Below are 17,511 nucleotides of genomic sequence, written 5' to 3'. Positions count from 1 at the left end.
AAAAAAAAAAAAAAAAAAAAAATGCCTCCATATAAATCAAGCTGTAGGCAAGCCTGTAGGTCATTTTCTTAATTAGTGATTGATGCAGGAAGACTCAGCCATCCCTGAACTAGTGGTCCTGGTTGTATAAGAAAGCAGGCTGAGCAGCCATGAGCAAGCCACGGGAACAAGCCAATAAGCAGCACCCCTCCCAGGCCTCTACATCAGCTCCTCCTGCAGGTCCCTGGAATGTTTGAGTTCCTGCCCTCACTGCTTTTGAGGATGAACTGTTGTGAGGGACTGAGTGAGATTAACCCTTTCCTCCTCAAGTTGTTTAGGTCATATAGCCTCATCACAGCAGTAGTGACCTTAACTAGGACAGCCCATATCTCTGTCATTTCTTTCCTTTCCCTTTTTGGTGCTGAGTACTGAACCCAGGGCCCTTACACATACTAGGCAAGCTCTTTCTTTATCACTGAGCCTCTGTGACACAGAACAACAGGGTAATGCTTCTACTTTTTCAATAACAGTTAAAGGGCAGGCTGGAGAGATGGCTCAGCGGTTAAGAGCTCTGATTGCTCTTCCAGAGGTCCTGAGTTCAATTCTCAGCAACCACATGGTGGCTCACAACCATCTGAAATGTGATCTGATGCCCTCTTCTGGTGTGTCTGGAGACAGCTACAGTGTTCTCTTATACATAAAATAAATAAAAAGTTCCTTAAAATAAGAAAAGAAATGGATGATAAATTATAAAAAAAACAAAACAAAACAGCTAAAGGGCAAATAATCCGAACAGTCAAGGTAGAACTAGGCAAGAATCTTAAGCAAAATCCTTACATATCTCCAGTGTGTTTATCAGCCTGAGAGTACTTCCTCCTGCTCCTGGTCACTAAGTGCTTGGTGGGCATAAGGTCTCCAGTGGGCAGGGATATTTCATCAAATTTTTAAATGATATCTAATTTTCATCTCATCCTCATTTAGAAAAAATACTAACTTGAAGAAAGCCATTTCCTTAGCAAATACATAACATTTTAGATGATTATAAACTAGAATCTGTGCTCTCAAATTGTACATGCTGCTCTTAAATAACTGCACAATCTCCAAGAAGCAGTAACTAATAAAATAAAAGCAGTTTCTAAGGAAGAGAATGTAGTGCGATAACCTTTATAAGTAGTGACTTACCTGACTGGGAGGCTGAATGTGCTGGACGCACTGGAACGTGTGGATTCCTTGAGCAGATACAAGAGAAGGGTGCAGGGAGTGCTGGAGCTGGCTCGTGGCAACGAGTGCCACCAAGCTTCCCATGGAAACAAACTCTTTGATCATATCATTCAAAGCTAGAATGAAGTGAAAAAAAAAATGACCATTTAAACCTGCATATTCATTAAAATGCTAATAACCTAATGTCAAGCTATAATATGGAACAGCTCCACCATACTTAAAACCCAGTCACTGATGCTGAATCAAACGCAAATGTAGGAGGTCCTGTAAACTCTGAACATGCCTACTGAGGTTCAGTACTCCTGGATCTTATAAGGTAAATGAATCAAAAATAGAAAGACATCCTAGAAATGACTATTCTGGAAGGATGGTAAATGTCCACACTATCATGGTTGGTAGCAGAACTGGCCATGTTTCTAACACTTCCTGAATAATTTCTTTCTGTCCAAGCCTTAGCAAAGTTTGGCTGGGGCAACCAGAACTGAAATAAGCATCAGTAATATATCTCTGAGTCCTGATCCAGAGAGCTGCAGCCTTCCTTGGAGATGAACTCTAGTTAATCTAATGGAAGCTACTCTGGCTATCGTTTGTGTTGACTCCGGCTCTCTAGAACCATGAGTCAGTACCATCCGTCCCTGCAGCCCTCTCTCCCCACCAGGTCTGTCTTCACACTGGAAGCCACAGCCAGCGGTGTTCCTCAATGCCTTCCGTAATCTCTTGCACCTCAGAGCCTTTCCCTGTGAACTGCTGCTGCTTGTTGATTTTCACCTTCCCATTAAAACTCCGTTCGGTCACCAGCATCTCTGGAAGCCTTCCTGGCATCCCTTGTAGCCCACCGCACTCTTTTTGGGTTAGATGCTCACATGCCACGCTGCGCGTTCCTCTAGGACAGTGCATCTTGCCACCTTCTAGTTGGTTCACTTGGCCCAATTCCTCATCTCTGTCACTTTCCATTTACTGACTTATAAAACCAAGGGATGCCGGCATGAACTCTCAAGGCATGCCTTCTCCCAGAAACAGCATCCTACACAGCAGCCACCATCGTTACCACTGTTCTGCACTCAAATTGCTTCCTTTCCTCTCCTGAACTTTGAGAAGGCTGACTACAAAGAAGTACACAAGCAGTACCTGCCAATGAAACAGAAGTGAGAGGAAGTCTGTAACGAGAAGTGAAGCAGAACGAGAAGGCCAGTCACGAAGTCTGAAGAAGGCTACTAGGCACCCAAAGGAATGCACAATAAGCATATATTTGATTCCCTTAAAATGGAAGGTTTAGGGCCGGAGAGATGGCTCAGCAGGTAAAGCCATGTGCCACCAAGCCTGGCAATCTTAGGTCAATCTCCAGGACCCAAAGGTGGAAGGAGAGAAGAGACTCCTGAAAATTGTCCTCTGAACTCCATAAGTACACACAGTCATTATGGGGGCCACACCCCAACAAAAGGACAAGTAATAAATAAAACTAATTAACAATGTAAAAAACAGATTTACCATTAAAACGAAAAATGTTGACTGACAAAAGAAAAAGCTCCCAACCCAGTAGGGGACCATTACCATGTGCAAGCCGCTGGCCCTGCACTGCTTCAGGACTGTGCTCGTGTTCTGGGATACTTGGCAGTCCGGCAATGAGGTCCAGGTCATCCAGCAGAATGACAGATGGCTGCCTCCAGGCTGCCTCTGAAAAAGCCACCTCTAGGGCTTTTTTTATTCTTTCAAGCCTTTTTCCTAGACACAGAAGATGCAGGTTCAGTGTTATTTCAAGGGTGAGAAGTTCACACTCCTCTTGAAAGCACTAGAAGAACTCAATATTAGTTTATTTGTAGAAATTAAACCCATGTTTTATTAATATACCAATCAGAAAACTTGTCAATCATTGATACACTCAACTCCTAAGTGTCCAAGGTCTCAAAATAAAAAACTGTATCACAAAGAAGAGGAATATGTTACTCTGACTCTTGTCTTGTATGCACTCAGCCACACTCCAGAGTTTCAGACAGCTTTCCGTTGTGAACTAAATAGGATGTAAAATATAAAGCAGAGTAAGAGGTCAATTAAACCCTAGCGGTTCCCTGGAGACCCTAAAGTTCCTCCATTTTTATGACACATTCAGGATCATTCCAGGTGTGGTACAAAGTTTTAATTTAAGTTTAATTGTAAACTTTTACAGATCTGTAATCTAATGCAAATGTTTCCTGATACTTAGCTCTAAACTAAATTTTTCCCCATGGGGCTTCAAAGATTAAAATCTCCTTTTTATAGCAAGTGAAATAATAAGTTTTTAAAAACTATCTTTATCTTGCTGTAAAATATATTTTGATTTATTTTTGTGAATTTCATACACCTATAAAATGTTATTTCTTCCTTTCTTATTATGCACTAGGAGAACACATAAGCTACAAAGACTGCTGGGAGCAGTGTTTGTGGAATCCCAGAAGCAAGTTACTTGTTCAAAGTAAAACTGTTGCAGCCTCCTGTTTTAACTAAATAAACAGTAACACAAATGCTAGAGTTTAAAAAGCACACAAGTGAGCCAGGCAGCTGTGACAGATGTCTTTAATCCCAGGACCTAGGAGGCAGAGGCAGGTAGATTTCTATGAGTTCAAAGCCAGCTTGGACAGAGTGAGTTCCAGGACAGCCAGGGCTATACAGAGAAACCCTGTCTTGAAAAATCAACACCCACCTCCTAAAACCCCCCCACAAGTGTTAAAAGTCAACTGTAATTCTTCTCATCAGCACCCAAAGCCACCCACTTGCACAGCCCATGAGTTCTACTAGTTTCCTACAGCAATTCAAAGCTTGAGTCCAGAGTGAAATGCAGCATTCTCTGAACACTTGGAGCCGCAAGTGTGGTGTTTCTACAGGGCTTTCACTTTATAAAATGGCTTCCATCAGATTGTCAAATAGTTTTAGCGATTTTATCACAAACATCAGAAAGACAAAGCCTTCAAGTTTCTAGGGATTTTTTTTTTTAATTTTTTGATACAGGGTCTCTCTATGTAGCCTTGGATGTCCTGAAACTTGCTCTTTACATCAAGCGGGCCTCAAACTCACAGAGATTCACCTGCCTCTGCTCTGCAAGTGCTGGGATTAAAGGCTTGTGCCACCTGCTCAGCTTCCAAAGTTCTAAGGATTTTCAATAACTAAAAGACAAAAATAAAAGTTTAAAAACCACATAACTGTATCTAATAATAGCATTAATAATACATTCCTGTCTACAAAAGATGAACTCTCTTATGTGTACTCATTCCTACCTCGCAAAGCTTTGCAGTCGACGATCTCCATGTGGGCATCCAGAAGGTCATGCGCTTCCTTACAGATGGCTTTCGCGAACGTTGACTTCCCGCTTCCCTGGAAGGCAATCGCTTCCTCAGAACACTACTCAATCGACTTACAAAGGTAGCTTCTGTCACTGCAGCAGCCACCAAGATTCAGCCCCATTAACTGATAAGTAGACAATCAATCCAGTTTCAGTGTGGGGATTCTGTACTACTAAAAGAAGGCTTTTACTGGGTTAGGCACCCTGTGTTCAAAATAAACTCATTTCTACACTTGCTAGTTAATACTACTGATTGCATTTAAATAAAAAACCTTTTAAAATAATACTTTATTGGTACAAGACATGATTAATATAGAAATAAAATAATTTTTGAAACAAATAAGAAATTATTATGTAATTTCAATTATTTTAATGAGAAAAGTAAATTACTAATATCCCTATTACCTTGTACTAAATAGTTTTAATTATTCCTTCCTTAATGATTTATGGCCATTACTATAGCAACCAGTTAATGTGGAGTAAAACCTTCAGGCATTTTTTTCCTGTGACAGAGACGACTCTATGGCATGCTTTACCAGATTAGGTCTTACAATCTTAGCCAGTCTGGCCTTCAACTTAGGATCCCCCTGCCTCAGCCTTTGGAGTGGCTGGGATTACAGGCACACAGCACTGCCCCGAGAGACAATTCAGCTGCCAGATTGTCTACTTTGATATAAGAACAAAGGACTCTAGCTTACAGTCAATGAGCATTTTTTTTTTTCAAATACAAGTTTTGGGTTTTTTCTCATTCTAAATCTGTGAAGATTAAAAACAAGTATACTGAGTTAAAAAAAAAAAAAGGGGTGGAAGACCTCAGGTGAAAACTCTACCCTACATCAAGTGTTTTCATCCTTCTAAGTATTCTGTTACAAATGTATAGAAACAGAACTAAAATATTAATGAAGTTTTAAAATTTCATGTTTTTACTTAAACTGCTTGACAAGTCACTTGTCTATGCTTTCTATTTCTGTTCCTTCCAGCTTTAACCATCACCAAGTCGAAGTGAACATGCAGACAAATCCATGTTTAGTGAGCTGCACTATGCTTGCAGGAGGGAGCAGCACTGTGACATCACAAGGAAAGAAGCACGTTACAACTTTTGCTCCCATCTCTTCAGTGTCTGCTGTGACCACAGCGGGTAGGCTGTCACAGTTCTTTACTATCAGCTTCTTCTTTCAATCTGTTACCACTGCTGTCACTTCTCTGGAGTCAACAGCATTGTATCAGTTCAAATACACTGTTCTTGCACTCCTTCTTAAAAGGGGGAACCAAATACCCACTTTGAAGGAAGGAGTTGCAGAGATTAACTGTGGAGCAGAGACTGAAGGAAGGGCAAGCCAGCCTAAATATAACTATCTCCTGAGAGGCTCTGACAGTACCTGACTAATACAGATGTAGAGGCTCACAGACATCTATTGATCTGAGTACAGGGTCCCCAGTGAAGGAGTTAGAGAAAGGACCAATGGAGCTGAGGGGTTTGCAGCCCCTTAGAATGAACAACTATGAACTAACTAGTACCCTCAGAGCTCCCAGGCTCTCAACCACCAATCAAGGACTGCACATGGAGGGGTCTGATTGTTCTGGCAGCATGTGTATAGTAGAGGATTGCAATTTGATCAACAATAGGAGGAGAAGAGCTTGGCCCTGTGAAAGTTCTGTGCCCCAGTGTAGGGGAATGCCAGGGCCAATAAGTGGGAGAGGGCGGGGTGGCAGGCATGGGGAGGGGGGAGGCAACAGGGGTTTGTTTTTGTTGTTTTTGTTTGTTTCTTTGTTTTTTGGAGGGGAAACTAGGAATGGAGAAATTTACATGTAAATAAAGAAAATATCTAATTAAAAACAAACAAACAAACAAATACACTGTCCTGATTACCAGTGAAACCCAGCAAAACTTGACATGAGAAATCTACAATTTGGAGGCACTCAACAAATATGCACTATCATCATGAGCTTTTATACAATTAGATATTATATAGAGTTATTACAGAGAGATATTATACAGAATTAGATAATACATAGATATTATATAGAATTACCACATTTAAATTTAAATGGACTTCAAAGACTAAAACCATCAGTGGTGCTGGACTATAGGCCAGACACAGCATTATCATCTGTCTAGTCAGATGGCCTTTTCTTCCAACTCAGAGTAAGTCACATTTGTGAGGCATCTTTGTGCACATTTTCTCTCCCTTAAGTGAGGCTAGTCCCACGAACACAGATGAGAAACAAAACTTAAATAAATAAGCACATTACAAAGTTGACATGTAAACCCAGGATCTCTGTTTTTCTACTGGCTATGGTACTCTAGGAGGGACCTCAAAAGTCTGCTTTTGTAGACAGTGGGACAAGCCTTCTTCTTTTTTTTTTTTTTTTTGGTTTTTCAAGACAGGGTTTCTCTATGTAGCCTTGGCTGTCCTGGAACTCACTCTGTAGACAAGGGGGTGCGCCTTGAACTCAGAAATCTACCTGCCTTTGCCTCCCAAGTGCTGGGATCAAAGGCGTGCGCCACCACCACCACCCGGCTTGGGACAAGCCTTCTTAAGAATATATATTTTACCACAATGATGTGGTCATTAAAGAATGACAAAGAATAGTTCCCATATTTATGTAAAATAGGAAAAAGAAACTAGACTAGCAACAAGAAAAGTTTTTTTTAAATGGAGTGAAGAGAAATGAAGAAATTTTAATGTCTATAATGGTAAAAGCACTATGACTCACCAAGACCCCACTGTGGGGTTTTTGTTTGTTTTTCAAGATTATGAGTAAGACTTTTTTTTTTAATGTGTGTGTATGTGTACACAGATGCCTGTGGAGGTTGGAAGAGAGCACGGTATCATCTGGAGCTGAAATTACATGTGGTTGTGAGCCACCCAATGTGGCTGCTGGCAACTCTGCTCCAGTGCTCTGCAAAGGCAGTAAGCCTTTCTTACCAATGATGTACCTCTCCAATGACAACACACTGGCCTTTGGGCACAGGAAATAACACAACGTTGGTGGAGAATAAGACAGTAAGCTTCTTTAAGAGGTCAGGGATCTCAACCAAGACAATAAAGTTAAAAAGAGAAGACACAGCTCCAGGTCAGGAAACAGGTAGTAGTTCCAGGGATCTGGAACTTAAGGAAAATAAGAGAAAACAACTTTATGCTCGTAAATTTGACACTGTAGAAGAACTGGACCAACTCTTTAAAAACCAACAGCTGCTCGTCAATCAAGATGAAGCTGACTGCCTGGGCGGTCCTGTAACCATTAAGAATATGGAGTTGTTCATTCAAAAGCTATTGCATTAAGGACTCTCCAGGCTTGGATGTGTTTGCTGCAGATTTTACAAAGCATTTAAAGAATGAATGAATGCCAACTTTATAGTCTTTTCCCCACAAAATTTGGGAAACACTTGACAGCTCATTTTATGAGCAAGTAATACCCTGACTGTCTTAGAGTTTTACTGCTGTGAACAGACACCATGACCAAGGCAACTCTTATAAGGACAACACTAAATTGGAGCTGGCTTACAGGTTCAGAGGTCAGTCCATTATCATCAAAGTCGGAGCATGGCAGTGTCCAGGCAGGCGTGGTGCAGGAGGAGCTGAGAGTTCTACATCTTGTTCCGAAGGCAGCTAGGAGAAGAATGACTTGCAGGCAGCTAGGACTAGGGTATTAAAGCCCATGCTCACAGTGACACATCTACTCCAACAAGGCCACACCTCCTTATAGTGCCATTCCCTGGGTCAAGCATATACAAACCATCACACTGACTATACAACTAGACAAGACAGGACAGCAGCGGAAGCTGCAGGCTAGTGTCTCCCACAAACGCAAACAGAATGCTAGGAAGTACAAGTAACCACCACTGAATGGAATTTAGTTTAAAAACTTTACCAAGACTATCAACAACTTCATCAGTAGGCTAAGCACTAAAAGTAATCTTACCAACTGACACAGAAGAGGGATTGAGAGGTGTGACTAGGAGCGGTCCCCACAGACCCATGTGTTTGCTTGGTCCTTAGGGCGTGGCACTATTAGGAGGTGTGGCCTTGTTAGAGGTGTGTCACCGAGGGGCTGGGATTTGAGGTCTGCTATGCTCAAGCTTAACCCAGTGTGGCTCACAGTCTACCTGAAACTGCTGGTTTCAGGCCAGGATGTAGAACTCTCAGCTCCTTCTCCAGCATCATGTCTGCCTGCATGCCGCTATGCTCCACATCATAATAATGGATTAAACCTCTGAAACTGTAAGCCAGCCCCAGTGAAATGTTTTCCCTTTTTAAGAGTCGCTGTGGTCAGCTGGGCGGTGGTGGCACACGCCTTTAATCCCAGCACTTGGGAGGCAGAGGCAGGCGGATTTCTGAGTTCGAGGCCAGCCTGGTCTACAGAGTGAGTTTCAGGACAGCCAGGGCTACACAGAGAAACCCTGTCTCAAAAATACAAAAAAAAAAAAAAAAAAAAAAAAAAAAAAAAAAAAAAAAAAAGAGTCGCTGTGGTCAGGGTGTCTCTTCACAACATTAGAACCCTAACTAAGACAAGAGGGCATATGAATTCATGATTACCTCCCTAATACCTAACAGGCACACACGTATTAAGTTCTTTAAAATACATGAGCAAACTCAAAAGAGATAAGTATGAAATGCTACTAACTAGTGAGGAGGAGCACATTTTAACCGAATACCTTTCCTCCAGTGATCAAAAGAGCACCATTCCTAAGTCCTGCGACGAGGGCCATCAGCTGCCGAGACAGAGGGCGTCCCAGGAGACTGTGAGTGATGTGCTCCATGGCAGATATACCTAAGGAACTCACTCCGCTGCAAAACACAAACATTTTTATGTGAGAAAAGACCATAGCAAGTAAAACCTAGCTATAAAAGCTGGAGCCTTCCTTCCTGGGCTAGTTAGCGATGCTTTAGGAGTAAAGTCTTAGACGCTTCCTTTACTTGGGCTAACGGTTGCTTGTGGGGTCTGTTAGCACACCTCAATGCTTTTTTATGGTAACTCACGGCTCTTTCTTGGTAACCAGTGCTATCACAAACAGCTGCTTTGGGAGTGCTTACTGGAGTAATAGAAGACCCAGCTCCTCTGAAATGTTCCTTTGAAACCTAGCTTCACTCTCTCTTAGACAAACTTTGAGTCTATACTATTTCTTGATTTCTACCATGAATGTGTTCATGAAAACACAAAGGGAACAAGAACTCCTGAAAGTGGAATCCAAAGAGTTGCTTCCTGTTAATGCACACGGCTGCACCTCTTCAAGATCTAACTCTTTCATTAGAGCAGTAGAAGTTTAAATGCTCTTGCTTCTAGGATAAGGCGGAAACTCATGCGAGTGCTTCTATGGCTGCACTCATAGCGCACAATAAAAAAACTAAGAGGACTTCCTTTTCAGGTTCGTTTTTCTGAAAAGATGAAAAAAAATACCCCCAAATTGCTAATTATTACAATAAAATAGTGAAGGAATAACTTAATTTGAAATATTTTTCACCACTGAATCAGTATTTTAGATTTGGCTATTAAGATGCTTTCACTGGCTTTGGTCAAGTACTGTGCTCAAGTGACTTTGGTTAGCTTTCGTCCCACAAGTCAATTGTCAAAGGAGAATCTCTGATAAAACTACCTCCCTAAGGCGACAAGGTCAACTTCCAACCTATGTGTGAGGACAGAAGTAATCCTTGACAATTATCTCCTCATTGTTGGCCCTCCCAGCCACTTGTACATGAAGCAGCCAAAGCAGTCTTCGAACATACTCATTTGACCATAATCTCTTACCCCAAAAAGCTCAGCGCTAGACAGGGAAGAAGAGAGTCAATTTCCACATTGGGTTCTTCTCTTATCATGGGCTCTAGAAGGACCTATAGCAGCAAGGAAAAGCCAGTTTTACATTTCAAGTCTTTTGCTTGTTTCCTGAGTCCCAGAATAAAGAACCACTAACTTTGCTAACAGAGAAAGGAGAGGCTGAGCACTGAGAGCATGTCCTGAGATACGCTGCTGACCAGGTTCTCATGCATGGAACACGGGTGTTCACAGCAGAAAAACCGAAGCTGTCTGATGACATGCTATGGGTTTTGTGTCACAACTGTTCTGCACTAGGCTCTGACATTTGCCCCTTTTCTGAAGGGCAGCCCCTCAATCACATTTCAGAGATAAGGAAACAGTGTCTAGGTCCAAACCACTCAACTTCCAAACAAAGGGTGCCGCTTTGATCCCGCTGTGGCAAGTAGAAGAAAAGCAATATTCTAAAAGCATGGGTACCAAGACACCTCTGCAAGAGAAGCAGTGTGAGCAGAGAAGTTAACAATTGTCAGGATAATACAGCAAGAAGGCATGTGAAAATATGAATTAAAAACATTAAATTATTTACTTGCTTGCACTGCAACAAGGTGGATCAGGTGCTGCAGCACACATGTAGAGGTCAGAAGAAGACTTTGGGGTGGGGTGGGGTGGGGTGGTGTGTGTGTGTGTGTGTGTGTGTGTGCGCGCATGTGCACATGTTTCAATGAGGAGTTGGTTCATGTACACATGTGGAAACCAGAGAACAACTTTGAGGTGTGTGTGTGCAGGCACACTACAATGAAGAGGTGGTCCATGTGCACATGTTGAGGTCAGAGGACAACCTTGGTGGTGTTGGCTCTCTCCTTTCAGCTTTTACATGACTTCCAGGAATGAAACTCAGGTCACCAGGCTGGTATGGCAAACACATTTACCCACCAAGCCATCTCACTTGCCCCAAAAATATGAACTTAAAAAAAAAAAAAATCAGTCTTCTAAAACTAAATCTCTATTTGTTTAACACATAGAACTTTAAATAATGACTCATTCACCAGTTTATAAAAGCAACAGAAAATCTGAAACTTAATTGTGCTTAACTAATGTTTACATTTAGGATAAATCAGTAATTTGTTTAGATAAATTATAGAGTAAAATATTTAAAATCAAGTTATTCCTTACTCTTCTCATGTGCTTTCTAATCTACTTCTGGATGTATGCCTCCAGACAGACACTCAGCCTCTACTAGCCACAGATAACAAGCATCGATTGCTTCATTACACATCAATAGTATATAATTACTTGTACGGAGATCTTCTGCAGTAGAATGGAACTCAACACAAAAACAGTTTTTCCTTGTTCCTTTTCTTTTTCCTGAGGATGAACTATACTCAGAGAGAACTCCTTCAACCCTATTAAGAAGAAAGTAACGAAGAGTTAGAACTGAAACTGAGAGGAAATAATTTGATTTGAAACTTATTTAAATTCTAGACATTCTTCAACATAGAGAACACTGTTATGTTTCACAGTTCATGTGTGATGCAAACTGGAAAAACAGTTTTAAAAACTGTTTAGATGTTACAACTGTTTCATAGGAAAAACAAAATCACACTTTTACGCACCATCTTTGATTTCCAGCTTAATACATGCTTCCTTTGATATTACCAAAGGAAGCATGGTGGTAGCGGACTGCCGTAGCCAAGACGAGAACACAGTCTTTACATCTTCTTCGCTCACATCTTTAGGCTGCCAGAGAAAGAGACAGAAGAGTACACCAAGTATCCTAATATCCATCTTGACCTTAACACACTGATTTTAGCAGGCTTCCTAACAACATGTAAAATCTTACCAAAGACAACCACCACAGGATGATCAGAGTCTACATGCTGATGCATGATCTGCAGTGACGGTTGCATCCCTCAGCATGAGCCGCTGAGGCACCATTTGAATACACAGCAAGAGTTGTAAGTGAGCCTTTCCTGTCTGCCCAGTGAAACAAATACCCAACAAAGTGGAGTGTATGCAGCCTCGCTGAGGCCAGTGGCATGCGATCAGCAGCCATGGAGAGCCTCTCTTCCCAGTCAAAAGTAAAGACACGCAGCGAGGAAGCTTGGGCCTTGTTTTGTTCTACTGGTCCACAGAAGTCAGACAGGACACTCAGAAGCACTGCAAGTATGTCGTATCTAAAGGAGCCACATCACAGCCAAGGATAGCAGGAGAGAAAATGATACGAAGCCTAGGTCCTTGGCGACAAGGTTAACCACCCCTGAGTACCTTCAACCTTTCCTGTACATGAGAAAATTAAATAGCGTATATATCTAAGCCATTGCCCCTTTTCGTAATGTGGACCACAGTCTATCTAGATACTAAATGAGTAGACTGTTCAAAGCTCTAAAATAAACTATAGGAAAACCATTGCTAATTTTTAAAGTTTTTAAAATTCAGTTCTTAAGAACTCATCTGACAATAAATGAGACTCAGTAACAGTACTAGAATAATAAAAATTCATATAGGGTTTGGTCAAGTTTTCAAACATGAGCACCTGAGCTCAGTCTTCTAGATTTTAAACTGTAGTTCCAGCCTTGGGGTGAGGAGACAGATGGATCCCAGGGCTAGCTAGTGTCCTTGCCAAGTCCTAGGCCAGTGGAGACTATGACTCAGAAAGCTAAGTGGATGGCATCTGAGGAGTGACAGCAGGTTATCCCTGCCCACCACGTGCCGTGCACACGAGCACATGCACCTGCATGCCCACATGTACACACACACATATAAAGCATATCAAAAATACTGCTGACTGTTTTCCCTGGTGCAGTAGACGTGCACTCTCCCATTTCTCAGACAGGTCTACTTCTGTTCTTTCTCTTCATACAGTTACCTGCTGGCTAAGTTCAGTTTAGAAGCTGATCACTACCAAACGGAGGCTAGCTAAGAAAAGGTACCATCTTCTCATGTAGCTAGGCTGGCCTTGACCTCTGTGGTGCTGAAGATGACCTTGAATTTTTCATCCTCCTGCCTCCACCTGCCAAATGCTGGTATTAACAGGTAGGCATCACCATTCCTGATTATGCATCTGGGGATCAAATCCAGACTTTGTTCAAACTAGACAAACACTCTCCCAACTGATCTTCATTCTTACCTCTAAAATATCAATTAAAAAAAATAGTATCCATATTTGCACTGATACATTCATATTTGCTTACTAATGATTTCTTTGCTTCTAAAATTAAACATGGATATTAGCCCACAAATCCATAATATCACCTCTCAATACATATATATATATATATATGTATATATATATATATATGTATATATATATCTCCAAAGGAATAGAAAATAGTCAAATAGATATTGTATTCCACTGCTCTGTGCAGCATGAATCACAAGAAGAAGCCACATAAGTCCATCACTATTTGGATGGATAGATAATTATAGAATGAAGTAGTATCCATTAGATGACAAGATGATGCCACAACATTATGTGAGATGAAGTAAGTCAGATACACAAGACAAATACTGTCTGACTCCACTTCTACACAGTATTTGGAATTAAGTAATCTCAGAACACAGAGCAGGTTGTCAGGAAATGTGAGGAAGGGATGGGAGTCATTGTCTAGCAGCTGAGTTTTTGTTTGCAGGGAGGGAAACGGTTTGGAAAAGGCAGCAGTGGATGCAGCGCACAACATTTTGAATACAGTTAATGCAGCTGAACTGTTCACTAGAGAGTGGTTAAAATGCCATGTTATGTAATTTCTAACAGTGAAGAAGTACATCATTATTAACGAATAATGAGAAATTCTGCAACATCCATAAAAGAATTGTGATACAACAGAGGTTTGAACTCACTAAGTTCTCTCTAGGTTGTAATTTCAGAGATCTTGGGATTTTAGGCATGGTTTCCAGTGGAGTTATTCTGACTACTGCATGCATTTCTATATTTAGTCTCTTTCTCAGGTCATCTGGAATCTGCAATTTAAAAAGAACACAAATACATTCAAAAACTGATGAAGGTATTTCATAGCCTAAATACTGATATTACTTTCTCTAAATTCAAGTGAAATTATAACTATCATTGCACAATCATATCATAGCAATTCATAGTTGTTTTAGCCTGACCACTTTAACCAAAATACTGTGTGCTTGGCAACTTGTAGACAACAGGAATTCATCCTTGGTTTATAACTGAGATATCTAAGGTTAAGGCACTGGCAGGGTTGGTGCTGGTGAGGCCCTCCTCACAGGCTGCATGTGAGGTCACTGCTGCGTCCTCACTGAGTGAAGAGGAGGAGGAAGAGCAGACATCTCCCACGATGACAGTAGTTGTACTGGGCCCTTCATCCTTATAACCCGATCACCTCCCAAAGTTCTTATGTCCTGACACAGTCACCTTGTGAGAAGGATTTCAACAGACTGGTTTGGGAGAGACATAAACATGGAGACTAGCAACAGTATAACCATTTGAGACGTCTTTGTGTTTGTGTGTAAAAGTTGAGAACCACTGAGAAAGGCTAGAGTAGTCAAACCTAATCACGATCTGCCATGGGTACAGTTCAATCCAAAGACTAAATGGTAAAACTTACCCCGCATCGATAAGAACATTCTCAGCTGGGATCATGGCAATGGCCACACCATGTTAGACTAAAAACAGCTTGCATGCACGTTAAACTGTACACTTTAAAGTTCATCTCAATAAAGATGGTCAAAATTTCTTTAAACACTTTCTTAGATTTATTTTATGTGTGTGTTCTGCCTGTATGCATGTGCTCTTCACAAGCAGGCTTGGTGCCAATGGAAGCCAGAAGAGGATATGGGATCTCCTGGGATTGGAGTTACAGATGGTTGTGAGCCACCATGTGAGTGCTGGGAATCAAACCTGGGTACTCTGCAAAAGCAACAATGTTCGTAAACATCACTCCAAGGCCCCCCAGATTCTCATCTTCCCAAATATCAGTGAGCACGAAAAGATTAAAGACTGCTCACTCCACACAGGAACTTTTAGAGACTCTAACTCTCATCCAGTTGGCCTTCAATTTATATATTCAATTTTATATTCATTTATTGTAATCCAAAATTTGAGGAAGATCGAGTCCCATGTTTCTCCCCACACTATGACCCGCGTACTAACCCAGACTTTCCCATGGTGGAGAGGCTCAAGACTTCTGGTGAACTCTGCGGCACTCTTCAGCTCCTCAAGTCCGTTCCAGACTACCTTCAGCACACAGGCCTCAGCAGCATCCTCACTGCGGTCAGAGCCGATCTGCTTGTGATCTGGGGACTCAGGCAGTTGCTTCTCTTTCTCAGGTAACAGGACACCCTGCTTGCTTCTGTCTTGCTGTTGTTTTGGAGAATGTAGCTTAACTAGTTTTCCATAGATCACAGTAAAGCTGGGCTCCGCATCAAAATATTCTTGGTCCCACGGAAATACATGGATGGTGCAGTGTTTGTGAAACACAGAGGTAGTGGGGGTGTTACATACACTAGGAGGCTGAACTTGGCATACTCTGAAAATATTGTCAAGAGGGACGGCCTGTGACTGCATGGTTCTGAAAGCACGGAGTTCTAACGAGCCCCAGGCTAACTCTTGTTTGTGGTCAGGCCCAAAGGCAAACATGCTTCCCAGCATGGCCCACCAGCGTGGCTTCGACAAGTCACCTGGGACGTCTGGCTCTCTTCCATTGGACCCAGTGACATCTTCTGTGTCCATATGAAGCTGCTTGGTTTGTAATTCCTTTGACAATCTTTTCTGTTCTCGTCCATAACTACGAACTTGTCCCTGTGCATTTCCTTCTTTTGGAAATGTGTTCTCTTTGGCTTGGCGTGTCTTTGGCTGAATAAGGAGTTTAGTGTTAGTTTCTAGCCTTCCGTAAGGGGCAGCTGGTATCAGAGCAACTGGGTAGAAAACAGAGCCCATTAGTACATGTTCGCCTCTGCTTCTAGGGCAGGGAATGACAGCAAATACTACAGCATCACCTACCAATCTGGATAAATATGTAGGTCTGCTGGTCAACCCAGATGGGAACAACGGCTTTGGGGAAAACTATTCGAATCTGATCTAGAAGATGCTGTTCAAGGGAAATGGCGTGCAGCTCCTAGAACAACAGAGGGCAAGCAAGGTCAGATCACGCTGCATTCAGATCTTTCCACACCTGGGATGGAATCTCCACTCTTTTATTTTCAAGATTCTTGTGAGAGTTGAAGTATACCTGATGCCATGGGACCCATATGGCAGGTCCAATATCTCAGCTAACCATTGTTGCTTTGTCTCTGTGTCAAGAGACGCTAAAGTCTATTTAAAATTAACTTCCCCCACACCCAACAGCCCTCCACACTACCACACTCCTCCATCCCCCACCCCCTCACACCCCTCCACACCCCTACATCCCTCCACACTACCACATTCCCAGTGGTGGTGGCGCACACCTTTAATCCCAGCATTTGAGAGGCAGAGGCAGGGGGATCTCTGAGTTTGAGGCCAACCTGGTCTACAGAGTGAGTTCCAGGACAGCTAAGGCTACACAGAGAAACTCTGTCTCGAAAAACTGAAATAAATAAATAAATAAATAAATAAATCCCCCCCCCCACAGCATGGTTAGCTCATCTGTGGTTCTCATGTTATACATTATATCTCTACCAAGTCATCCTTAAAATATAACTCAGAATACTTAAATATAACTTAAAAATAACTCAGAATACACAGAGAAGCCTCAACTGATGCTTATATGTCAATTAACCTTACAGTAAGATAGCACTTAGTTTTCCTTTACCAGTATTTCCCAGTCGTCTGCTGAGAGAGGCTCCACCTCAACCTGTTGGCAAGATACCACGTGGGAACAAGGCCTGAGAAACACCTGGAGAAATCAGAAATAAAACATTACTTCTATAAGATTTTCCTGTATCTCTAGAAAATAAGTTATCTCTTTAGCTAAGATTCTGTCTCACTGTCTCTGTCTCTCTCTGCCTCTGTCTCTCTCTTCTTCCATGTCTCAGATAGCAAATATCAAGTACTTATTCTTAGCTAGGCCTTGATATACTCAGTATTTTAGGAAAAAAACTTTCACAACGAACTACAGAACAAAGGAGCATCCAAGTACAATATATTTTCAAAAACAAAGATATTCCAAGAAAGAAGACTGGAGCTACAGACCGTTGTGAAGTGCCATATGGGTGCTGGGAATTAATCTAGGTTCTCTAGAATAGTAACCAGTGCTCTTTAACCACTGAGCCATCTATTCAGCCTCTCCTTTTTTTTT

The 17,511-nt window shown here is 41.7% G+C and overlaps 1 protein-coding gene across 1 annotated transcript in view; it reads right to left on the bottom strand.

Moving 5' to 3' along the window:
* Pex1 (peroxisomal biogenesis factor 1) overlaps positions 1–17,511 on the bottom strand; it is a 40,010-nt gene that overhangs the window by 15,032 nt on the left and 7,467 nt on the right. The window contains exons 3-13 of the mRNA XM_031380281.1: positions 17,026–17,109; positions 16,236–16,350; positions 15,387–16,150; positions 14,108–14,227; positions 11,884–12,007; positions 11,564–11,673; positions 10,265–10,347; positions 9,174–9,306; positions 4,449–4,545; positions 2,752–2,922; positions 1,162–1,316 (exon numbers count right to left, since the gene is read on the bottom strand). Coding sequence (XP_031236141.1) covers positions 1,162–1,316; positions 2,752–2,922; positions 4,449–4,545; positions 9,174–9,306; positions 10,265–10,347; positions 11,564–11,673; positions 11,884–12,007; positions 14,108–14,227; positions 15,387–16,150; positions 16,236–16,350; positions 17,026–17,109 — 1,956 coding nt within the window. The remainder of the gene's footprint in view (positions 1–1,161; positions 1,317–2,751; positions 2,923–4,448; positions 4,546–9,173; positions 9,307–10,264; positions 10,348–11,563; positions 11,674–11,883; positions 12,008–14,107; positions 14,228–15,386; positions 16,151–16,235; positions 16,351–17,025; positions 17,110–17,511) is intronic.

The sequence above is a fragment of the Mastomys coucha genome, unplaced genomic scaffold, assembly GCF_008632895.1.
Source record: "Mastomys coucha isolate ucsf_1 unplaced genomic scaffold, UCSF_Mcou_1 pScaffold19, whole genome shotgun sequence".
Classification (NCBI taxonomy): domain Eukaryota; kingdom Metazoa; phylum Chordata; class Mammalia; order Rodentia; family Muridae; genus Mastomys; species Mastomys coucha.
The sequence above is the reverse complement of the archived record's forward strand: the minus strand, read 5'-3'. Positions and strand labels throughout refer to the sequence as shown.